Source organism: Calliphora vicina, chromosome 1 (assembly GCF_958450345.1).
Source record: "Calliphora vicina chromosome 1, idCalVici1.1, whole genome shotgun sequence".
Lineage (NCBI taxonomy): Eukaryota > Metazoa > Arthropoda > Insecta > Diptera > Calliphoridae > Calliphora > Calliphora vicina.
In genome coordinates this window covers 70,571,188-70,582,469 of record NC_088780.1, presented here as the reverse complement: position 1 = coordinate 70,582,469, position 11,282 = coordinate 70,571,188, and the positions used below count along the sequence as shown (strand labels likewise).

The following is an 11,282-nucleotide window of genomic DNA, read 5'->3' as shown; positions in this document are numbered from 1 at the left end:
CCGGGTCAAGCTAGTTAATAATAAATATACACATTAGTGTGTCCCAAATTTTTTATTATTTTCATGGGTGCTCAAACATAATTTAAAAGCTTATAAATAAGTATTTATGAGATTTTTTTTCAGATTTTTCGGAAGAGGTTTGAGGTCGCTCAAGTTAAGTTTTTGCCAAAAATCGAGTTTGTCGGTTTTTTTAACGCTTTATAACTTTTAAAACTTTTATGAAAATGAAAAAAACTAGCAATGCAGTTTGAAAGATCAATTAATTCTTAATAATTTAGGGACAACAATTTTTGAATTAGCTTTTACCGTTCCTGAATTATATAAAGAAAACGAAAACTTTTATGTACACAAAATGATTTTTATACCCAACACCACCATAGTGTAATCAAACTACAGGCGCAATTTCAAAGATAAAAATTGGTACAAGCTTTTCTATTGGCACGTGGACAAAGCCTATTGAATTTGGTTGGAATCGGTCCATTATTTCTTCTAGCCTCCATACGATTGCCCTATCTCTCATAAATATCTTAGTTATAAAGATATCTAAACCAAATTCCGCACAAATGAGTTTTATAAAGAAGTGGCCACTTAAAATCGGTACGCACTGTAGTAGTCATACCAACGCCCCTGGTATCAAAATTGAAAAAGATTTACATATATTTTTAATAACAAATCTACGGTTATTCTACAATGAATTGCAATTCATTATGTTTAGTTTTAAAAAGTGTAGACACAATAGAAAAAGAAGCAAGAGATAAAATTGTGCACAAATATCTAGAAAATCCGACATTGTGGGGTTAAAAGATATCAGGTCAAAAATTTTACGTCTCGGCAGGTTGAGTGCCTTTTAAATATGAATACGTAAAATTGAACAAAAATATTAATTTAGCTGGCAATCCGCAGCTGCGGTTTGAAGAGTCAAGCTTTTCAGACATGTTTTTGAAGAATTTTCAGAATTATATATAAGCGATTGCTGTCATTTATAAGACATCACACATCTGATACAAAGTTTTAGCCAATTTGTCATTACTCAATGACAAGTTTTCATTACTCAAATACAACTATGAAGTGGTATAATGAGAATAATATTGATGTTATACCAAAACACATCCATTAAACAAATTGTCCAAATCTTCGTCCAATCGAGATATATTGAGCAATTGATAAACATAAATTGAAAAAGAGTGCAGGTAAATAACCAGATTTTGATGAGAACAAAGTGGAATAAAATGCTGGAATAACGGTAGAAGTGGGAAGAAAAGTAGTGCAGCATTAATGGGAAGCATAAAATGAAAAGCCAGAAAATGTATTCACAATAAAGACACATAAAGCTACAGTTAAAGCTTAATAAATTACCTTTAATTTCATGTATAAAATGTTAACATACGTTGTTTCATTTAAAAGTTATGTTCGCTTTAATCAAAGCAAACAGATTATAATACTTAGAACCATTATTACAACTTGCCGTTATAGTTAAAGGTATAAGCAATAGAAAAAGGTACCCTTAAAGGTAACTTTAACTATATCGGCAATTTGTAATAATTGCACTTAGGGTCATTATTACAACTTGCCGTTATAAAGATACCTTAAAGATACCTTTAAGGGTACCTTTTTATATTGCTTAAAGTTACCTTTAAATATAACGGCAAGTTGTAATAATGGCGCTTAATATCATAACTTCAAAGCTGAAAACCGGTATAACTCAGGAATCTTAAAAACAAATTCAAAAATTTTTGTCCCTAAATAATTAAGAATTAATTTGTCTTTCAAACTGCATTGTTAGTTTTTTTTAATTTTCATAAAAGTTTTAAAAGTTATAAAGCGTTATTTACAAAATTTATGGAAAAATTACGAAAAATTTTAATGTAGGGCACCTTAATGAGCCAATTCATTGCAAAAACTAATAGTTTTTGTACACCAAAATAAAGCTTGAACATTCTTCTTTTAAAATGTTTCCTCAAAAGTAAAGAAAATCGTGGGTTTTGACAAAGTTATGAAGAAAACTCAAAAAAGGCCGAAAAATCAGAAAAAAATCTCAAAAATACTTTACCCTATAAGCTTTCAAATTATAATTATAAAAAATTGCTAAAAAACTATAACAATGTTGCATTATCATCATTTACTATTAATACAAACAAATTTAAGAACATTAAAATTGAAAAGAATAAACATTTTATCCAAAAAAAACTCCATGCTCCTATTCCGTTATATAAATATAGATATAATTAAGAATTGAGTTATGATTAGAGTGCCGAAATAATTTCAATGGCTAGTTTTGAAATGGATTTTATTGAAATAAAACTAAAAGGTTAGACATTGAAGTAATCAAGGCTCTGTTACCTGATACATGGAAGCTGATATCTTATACTTGATGCTACCCAAACGAACACATGTGGACATTTATGACTATTGCAACCTCCAAGAGATAATTTAATGATGCAAATATAATGTGAAGAAACCAATTCAATAAACCATATATTATTTAGTGGTATGATATGGAAGGTCAATTAACGTAATTTTAATTTTTTCGAGTCCGAGATATTCCCTTAAATATTAAAATAGGAACTGCGTCAAATTTAATAATATTTACAGTTGTATTCCTCTGTGTTGGAAATCGTTTACATACAAAGTTTTTGATTTTGCAAAAAAAGTAAAAATTGCATGTTTTGAGTCACAAAACATTTATTTTGATACATATCGAACACGCTTCCCACTAAGCGACCAAATAGGTCTTCAAGGAAAATATCTAAGCTTTATTTTAAGAAAAAAAGGTCCATTTTGAAAAAAAGTAACAAAATTTTTGATTTCCGAAAAAAATTTTAAAATTTTTTTATTTTTTTTTCGAAAGATTGAAGAAATAACTATTTAAACTATTTGGAACACATTTTGCTAGGAACAATAGGTAATAAGTTACATGGATTAGAAAAATTACATATTTGGCCAAAATATCAAATTTTGACCCCCTCTAACTAAGACAGTTCTTGACCGATCTTGTGTGTGAATTACTATTGTGTGTGAATTACTATCCAATAGGTCTAGCCTTGGTGTAATTTCGATCGGAAGATATCGATTTTAAAAGTTGATACACTTGACATGAAATCCCCCATATATAGATTTTATTCAAACTCTTTCCTACTTAGCATTTCGGTTGATTTGGGCTCCATATTTACATACATACGAAATTAAAAATATTTTTTAAAATTTTGTTTTTCTAGCACCAATTTGGAATGTGACTTAATTTGACAATTCTTGTGAGAATCTTTTCGCAAAATATTGTTACAGAAACACTTTTTCTCAAATCCTTACAATAATTGCTGTAAAATTAAGTTAAAAAAATATATTTAAATGACAGATAATTCTCGCAAAGTAAAGAAGGAACACTTGTGTGAGAAAAACGGTTTTTTTTGTTAAATTTTACACTGTTTTTGTTGCAATTCAATTGTTTCATGCGGAACTAGAGTATCCAAAACCGTTCAACCGGTTTTTTCATCTTTGTAAACTCCACCGGTTTCGGTTATTTTAACTTTTCGGTTTTTGTAAGACGGTTAACCGGTTTTAATGAAATATATTTTCTAAAGCTCATTCAAACATATTTATGAAAAAATTTGATATCATTTTTAAAAATATGGATTTATTTTATAGAAAACTATAGCATTTGACAATCACCTTTAATCTATTTGGCGTCGTCGACATCGTCGTCAAAAAATGGTATATGTTTCTCCGATATTGATAACAATTGGAAACTTTTGACAGAATTTTATACTTTTATAAGTCGTGCTAAAGTAGAAAACGCTGTCAAAAGTTTCCAATTGTTATAGATATCGGAGTAACATATACCATTTTTTGACTCGATATTGACGACGATGTCGATGACGCCAAATAGAATAAGGGTGATTACCCTATTTCGTAAAAGATATAAAATAATTGCATAAAGATAGAACCTTAAGAATTCTAAAATGATAAATTTGCGAAAATTTAGTAGACACATTTCCTATTAACGTCCAGAAATAAACATAAATTTAAGGTGACATTTTTCATATCACCGGTTAACCGGTTTTTTTGAAGACAAAAACCGAAACCGTTTAACTGTTTTTTTTAAAAGACAAAATCAAAACTGGGTTCTTCAAAAACACACACACGGGTTTTTAAATTTGCCGGTTTTTTTGGACACTCTATGCGGAACATTTTACAATGCGAGAAATACAGAAACGGTTTACTGGGGTACGAATTATTTATTTTAGAGTAGTGCAGTATCATTTAATCGAGCTTGTCTGACTCGTTTTTGAAAATTGAAAAATCAATATCAAAAATGTTTTCGGAAGAAATATTTTTTTTTTTTTTTAGTATTTTCTAATAGTTATTTTGTTTTAAAAATTTAAAAAGCTAGTTAGATTTTAATTGGTAAATGTATATATATAAAAATCATAAAATCGAATATTATTATTCGTAATTACAAAATTCGATCTCGTTTAGCAACTCTAGTTCAGCAAACTGACCTAAATAAATTTATTATATTTTCAGAATGCCGTCTGTGGAAAATACGGAGGAAGTCGCTGCACCGCAGGTTCCTAAAACAGAGCTTGAGGAGTTGCAAATAAAAGCAAACAGTGTTGCTGATGATGTAAGTAATAATAAAAAATATGTGTTGGCTAAGCCCACCCCAGACTCACCTGTGCCCCTCCAGATATTTTTTTCTTCATTTTAATTGCTGTTTTAGTTTCACATTTTTTGTAAGTGTAGGTATTGATATTTTTCAATAGACGATTTAATATTCCTTACCCCGGTCTATATCTGATAAATTTGTATCATGATAAACCTCAAAATGGTTGTCAAGATAAAAAATTATTAGGTATAGTCTACATTTATTAGTATTATTGCTTCGTTATGACAAAATTGTTAGTGCTTTTGCTCAGAAAACTTTGTATTGACAACAAACGTCATTAATTGTTATGATAAATATTTGTCAAGTATAGACAGAGTGTTAATACATTTCTTTAAAATAAGTGTTTACTTTGCATTTAACGAAATTTATTCTCAGTCTATACAACACAAAAAGTCATCATACTATGGTGATTGACATTTATAAAAAAAAGGAAAAAATTTTAACATGAAGAGGAAAGTGTGCCTTTTACAAATACGCAGACTGGAGGTAATACTGAAACATCAAAAACCTGTTTGGAGAAAGCAAATTACAATGATTTGGGATTACCAGAAACTGGGCCGCAGCAACAAATAGTAGCTTTTAAAAAAACTATAATTAATGGTCAAACCAGATCCTTTTCCGCCAAATTTTATGATATTTACGATTGGCTTGAATATAGCGTAAAAGTCGAAAAGGCATTTTTCTTTGTTTGCCGAAATTTTGGTATAGAAGAATCAAGAGAGCCAAATGAAAAATTTGTCAATACTGGATATGAAAATTGGAAAAAGTTGGGTGCGTCTTTAAAGAAACGTAATCAATCTGAAAACCATATCCAGTGCCTTCAAGGCTATAAAATGTTCAAAAGCTCACTTACTGAAAACATACACGATAAAGTTTTACAGCACCATTCTAACCAAATCGATGAAAATCGTGAGTATCTCAAAAAAACTTATCGACATTATATTGCTATTGGTTCGTCGAGGTCTTGCGCTACGAGGTCATAGAGAAGATTCTATTTCAAAAAACAGAGGAAACTTTTTAGAAATAGAGCATTTTACTAAATACGATTCTACTTTTAAACAGTATTTAAACAAACCAACAAATTATTGGTTTGTTTATTCAAAATGCAATAATCGAAATTTGTGCAAATAAATGCTATAACAGAAAACGTTAAAGAATGTGGATTTTATTCATTGATGGTGGACGAAGCAAGATGTTATAAAGAAGAACAATTATCAATAACAATAAGATACGCTAAAAATTTGGAAGTCGAAGAAAGATATCTTGGATTTGTAGATTGTTCCGTTAAAAGAGATTCCAGTGCCCTGGATAAATTAATCATGGATTTTTTGGAATCTAAAAATTTAAAAAATATTCCAATAATTGGTCAATCGTACGACGGAGCAAATGTAATGTCTGGTTTTAAAAACGGTTTACAAGCTAAAATAAAGGAGTCAAATCCGCAAGCCATTTTTATTAATTGTTTAGCCCACAGGCTAAACTTAGTTATTGTGGATTCTTGTTCACACATATTATCAGCGAAAACATTCTTCAATGACATAGAGGCTTTATACATACACTTTTCGAAACCAGGAAATAATAATGATTTAAAAAGAATTAGCCAAGCTCTTCAAATTAAACATTATAAAATAAACAGCCTTAGCACAACTAGATGGAGTTGTGGATATGAAAATTGTAAGTCAGTAATTAAAAATTACGCTGTAATTAAAAGTGCTCTTGAAGAGGAAATAAACCAAGCCAGAGACAAAAATTCAGTAGAGGCTCTTGGAATATTGACTTTAATTAAGAAACCTTATTTCATTGTGAGTTTGTTTATTTTTAATTTTGCTCTTCATACAATAGTGAGTTTGTTTATTTTTAATTTTGCTCTTCATACAATAAACCTTTTGAACAAATTTTTTCAAAAGGAAAATTCGACACTTGGACAATCTCATGATACAATTGCCGCTACCATTGGAATATTTAAAGATAGGCGTAATAAGTTTGCTGAAATTTTCTAGCGATATTGAAAACTTTTCAAAAGAATGTAATATATCATTGGAAGCAATACGAGTTTCGAAAAGAAAAACAGGAAACGCAATTAATAAAGATTTTTATATAGAATCAACTTTAGGTAAAAGTAAATTTCTGGATTTGCCGGATGATATTCCTTCAGTGGATTATTGGAAGTTAAATATATATTATCCTAAATTACAAAAATGTTTTGCAAATTGATTCTGATTCTATGAAAGCTGAAACACTAGTACTTAAAATATGTTAAAACAAATATCCAGCGAAAAACAATTAAACTTTGATATGCTAAAATCCAAAATTGACAAGAACATCTATCCAAACATTTACAAACTTTTACAAATGGCAATAAGCCTTCCTATAAGTTCAGCTAGTTGCGAAAGAAGTTTCTCAACCATGCGTAGAATAAAAACATGGTTACGTAGTGCAATGCTTCAGGAACGATTTTCAAATTTAGCAGTATTAAATATTGAAAATGAAGTAGTTAAATACCAAATAACTTCAGAAGAAGTATTAAACATATTTTGTAAAAAAAAATAGAAAAATTACATTTGAATAACTTTTGCAATTATAAATGGATTTTAATATAATTATTATTTATATTTAAAATTATTATTTATGTATATATTTTTGACTTAAAAATACTACAAAGTTACCTTTAATTTTTTAAATACTTTGTTTTTTGTTACATTCATTGTTTTTTCGGACCTTATTTGTTGTAAAAACTGTTATTTATTATTTTATTCATTATTTTTTTTTTGTTATTGTTATTTCCTTAAAAGAATATTTTATGTAAGCAAACTGAATTTTTGTGATATATAGTTTTTAGTTTTGTTTTAATAAAAAATTATTTTTTTTTATAAAAAAAGTGTTTATTGTTTTATTTTTGAGAATGGGTGCACTTGCCCACCCCAGAATAATAGTCTAGCTACGCTTATATTTGACTGGTGCACAGTGGGGGATCTGAAAAAAAGTGGAAATAAATCTGTAACTTCTAAACGAATAGAAAAGATATACATATTATATATCAACGTGTAGGAAATTATGTCCTCTTTTCAAAAATGTACAAAATTTTTAAGAATTAAAAAAATTATAGAAGACTTTATTCAAAAATATGGGAATAAAAAATTATAGCTGATTTTTTTGGAAAATTTTAATTTTTAAAATGCAATAAAAGTTTTGTTTATGAATAGTTTTTAATAAAATTTTAAACTTATATAGAAACGTTCGATCCAAATCCAAAAGTGAAAAAGATATTTGTGAATTGTTAATGACAATCCCACAATTCATATTGGGACACACAAAACAGGTCTTAATTTTTTGAAAGCAGCTATGCGATTTGAGAAAATGTCTTAAGTTGAAATTTATATAAAAAATAGGTCTACTTCGGAAGGCTCTGGACCACGCAATAATACGAATTTTTATATTATTTTGCTTTTATAATATTTCCCGAAATGTTGTCTTTCAGAAATATAAGTTAATATTACATTAATGGGTTAATGTGGATTAATATTTCCTACTGGGTCTTAAATCTTATTTAGCTTTACTGAGTAAAGCTACGATAATGATTGTAGGATAACGGCAAACATGCCAAACATCTTCATAGAAGAATTCGCAACTCACTTGTTTTATTAACTGGCGCACAGTGGTATGAGAATAAAAAAAGAGGTAAATAAATATGTAACTTCTAAACCCTTACGCAGATTTGAATGAAATTTCACATGCGCAAAGAGGAAGTATCCACCAGGAGCGGGACCAGGGGTTCCCAAAATAGGACACCTCGGGTATGTTCAATTTTTAAAATGATCCTATTTCTTCGTTTGTGTTCCGATTTAAAAAAAATTATACATTTATACATCGTCGAGCACTACATAAAACCTCGCCGTAGCTATCAATTATCTCTTATAGCTAATCTCCTTCGCATTTGAAAATTTAATTTTCAACATTTTTACCCACCCTACACCAGTTTTTTGCTGACCGCGATACCAAATATTCTCCGATTTTATCCATTTTTCTTTTATAGGATTAACAATAGATCTATATATCAAATAAAGAAAGAAATGTTTAAAAATCATGACTGAGTCCAAAGTTACATGCATTTGAATATAAAAAATTAAAAAAGGCGATTTTCGCAATTTTTTGGAGAAAAAAGTACTTTTATTCTTTTTCAGTTATCTAAAAAATTTCTAAGAGGATGTATAATGAATTTATACTTTTTGAAAAGCTAAATTAACGCCAAATATTTTATATGAAAAAAAAATATAATTTCTGATACCCAGGGGACCAAAAAAATTCTCAAATCGCAGGTACCGTGAAATAACTCCCAAATGAAATAACTACCCACGAAAAACTCCGCAACAAATTTTTCATACAAGTTAGGACTTATTTCATTATGAAACAACTCCTAACGCATAGGGAATTATTTCATAATTTTGTGTTGGGAGTTATTTCATAATGCACTAACTGTCAATGAAACAACTCCCAATGAAATTTTTGTTGGGTTTTATTTCATATTATTTTGGGAATTAGGAGTTATTTCACTGTATTTGGATTTATTTCATTTTTGTTGGGTGCTACTTTGCAAAAGCGGAACCCATAAATATCAAAAACCGGCTTCACTAATAAAAGTTTTTTGCGCAAAGGTTTTCTCCTCTGGGGTGTATCAAAAACCGGCTTCGCACAGAAAAGATAATTTTTACATTGTCGGCCTTTGTCAGGTTGCAACGATTTCTTAATCTGATGAATCGGCTTTCTGAAATATTATAAAACCTTTCCGCAATGAAATAAATCTTATCTGAGCGAAGCCAGATTTTGATACACCCCGGAGGAGAAAACCTTAGAGCCCGGCCGAAGGCCGCCAATTCAAAAAACTTATAAGAGCGAAGCCAGTTTTTAATACACCCCAGAGGAGAAAATCTTAGCGAGAAAACCTTAAACTTTTCTGAGCGAAGCCAGTTTTTGATACACCCCAGAGGAGAAAACCTTAGTGCACGGCCAAAGACCGGCAATGCAAAAAACTTTTTTGAGCGAAGCCAGTTTTTGATACACCCCAGAGGAGAAAACCTTAGCGCACGGCCGAAAGCCGGCAATGCAAAACTAATTTTCTGAGTGAAGCCAGTTTTTGACACATCCCAGAGGAGTAAAACTTTGCGCTACGCCATAGGCCCGCAATGCAAACAATGTTTGGTAAGCGAAGAATAATTTCACTTTTGTAGTTCCTTTTTTTATATTACACAAATAAATTGCTTCGGATTGGGAATTATTTTATTTCTATTGGGATTTATTTCATTGGGAGTTATTTCGCTTTTTTGGGACTAATATTTTTAAAATTATGAAACCGCCGATTATTGGGAGTAACTTCATTTTACCCTTTGGTAGTTATTTCATTTTTAAAGTTTGGGAATTATTTCATTTTTGAAAAATATGACAAAAAATGCTTTTTATTGAATTTTGCAGATATAAATTTTTCAAATTGAAATAAAATTTTTATTTATGAATATTTTTTAATGAAATTTCACAGTTATGTAGATTTTTCTATTTAAAACGGAAAAATATAAACAAATTTTGAAATTTGTTATCAAGTATCCCGCAATTTCCAAAAAAATCTTGAAAAATCCCAAAAATTGGATTTTTTCGTTTTTTGGCTATAATATCCATAATAGGTGCGGTGTTATCGGAACCTTTTACAAGATAATTAAGAACTTATTAGGCCATCTAAAATAGGTTACTATATTTTGATATCGAGTATGCGATTTGAGAATTTTTGCCCTAAAGTTGAATTTTACATACAAAATAGCCATTTTTTGAATGGACCGTCGGTATCAAAAATTGAAAATGTTTTTTTCATTTAAAATATTTTTTTTTTATCATCATTTATTTGTTGTATCTTCATTATTTAATGAACTAACAATAAGTGGTTCCAATCTTATATCTAATATTATTATTTAATTAGTCCAGCCAGTGCCGGACGAACAAATTTTGTATTCATGGTTGTTTTGGTTAAATTTGCATTCTTCCTTCTAGATTAGGTCTGCTGTGTCCCTCCTTCTTAATCGAGTGTGGCCACGGTTATCTAATATGTTGCGGCCCAGCGGGTTTGGGTGAACTTCAAGTCTTTTTAAATATTTTTGTACATTTTTCGAGATTTCAGTTTTTACAATGGGCACGTTTAGATCTTTGTGTATATTCGCGTTTTTGATATACCAGGGGGCAACTGTGATCATTCTTAGAAACTTGTTTTGGCGTCTTTGGATCTTTTCTACATTTGACGCTGAGGCCGTGCCCCATATCTGTATGCCATAACACCATATCGGTTTTATGATCATGTTATAAAGTAGGAGTTTACAATCTAAATTAAGCGTGGAGTTTCTGCCAATAAGCCAATTAATTTGAATTGATTTCAATTTCATTTGAGTCAACTTTGCATCTATATGACTTTTCCATGTAAGGCGACGATCGAGATGTATTCCGAGGTATTTTACTTCCGATTGTTGAATTATTGTTTGGTTATTGATATGAATAGGGGGGCATGATTCTCTACGCAATGTTAAAATGTTATGTGTGTACATTTTTGCTCGTTGACTTTAATTTTCCATTGTTTTAACCATTT

The 11,282-nt window shown here is 29.7% G+C and overlaps 1 protein-coding gene across 1 annotated transcript in view; it reads left to right on the top strand.

The window, feature by feature from the left end:
- Nucleotides 1–4,517: 4,517 nt before the first annotated feature.
- LOC135949351 (synaptosomal-associated protein 25) overlaps nt 4,518–11,282 on the top strand; it is a 537,273-nt gene continuing 530,508 nt past the window's right edge. Inside the window, exon 1 of the mRNA XM_065498880.1 lies at nt 4,518–4,621. Coding sequence (XP_065354952.1) covers nt 4,523–4,621 — 99 coding nt within the window. The 5' untranslated portion in view covers nt 4,518–4,522. The remainder of the gene's footprint in view (nt 4,622–11,282) is intronic.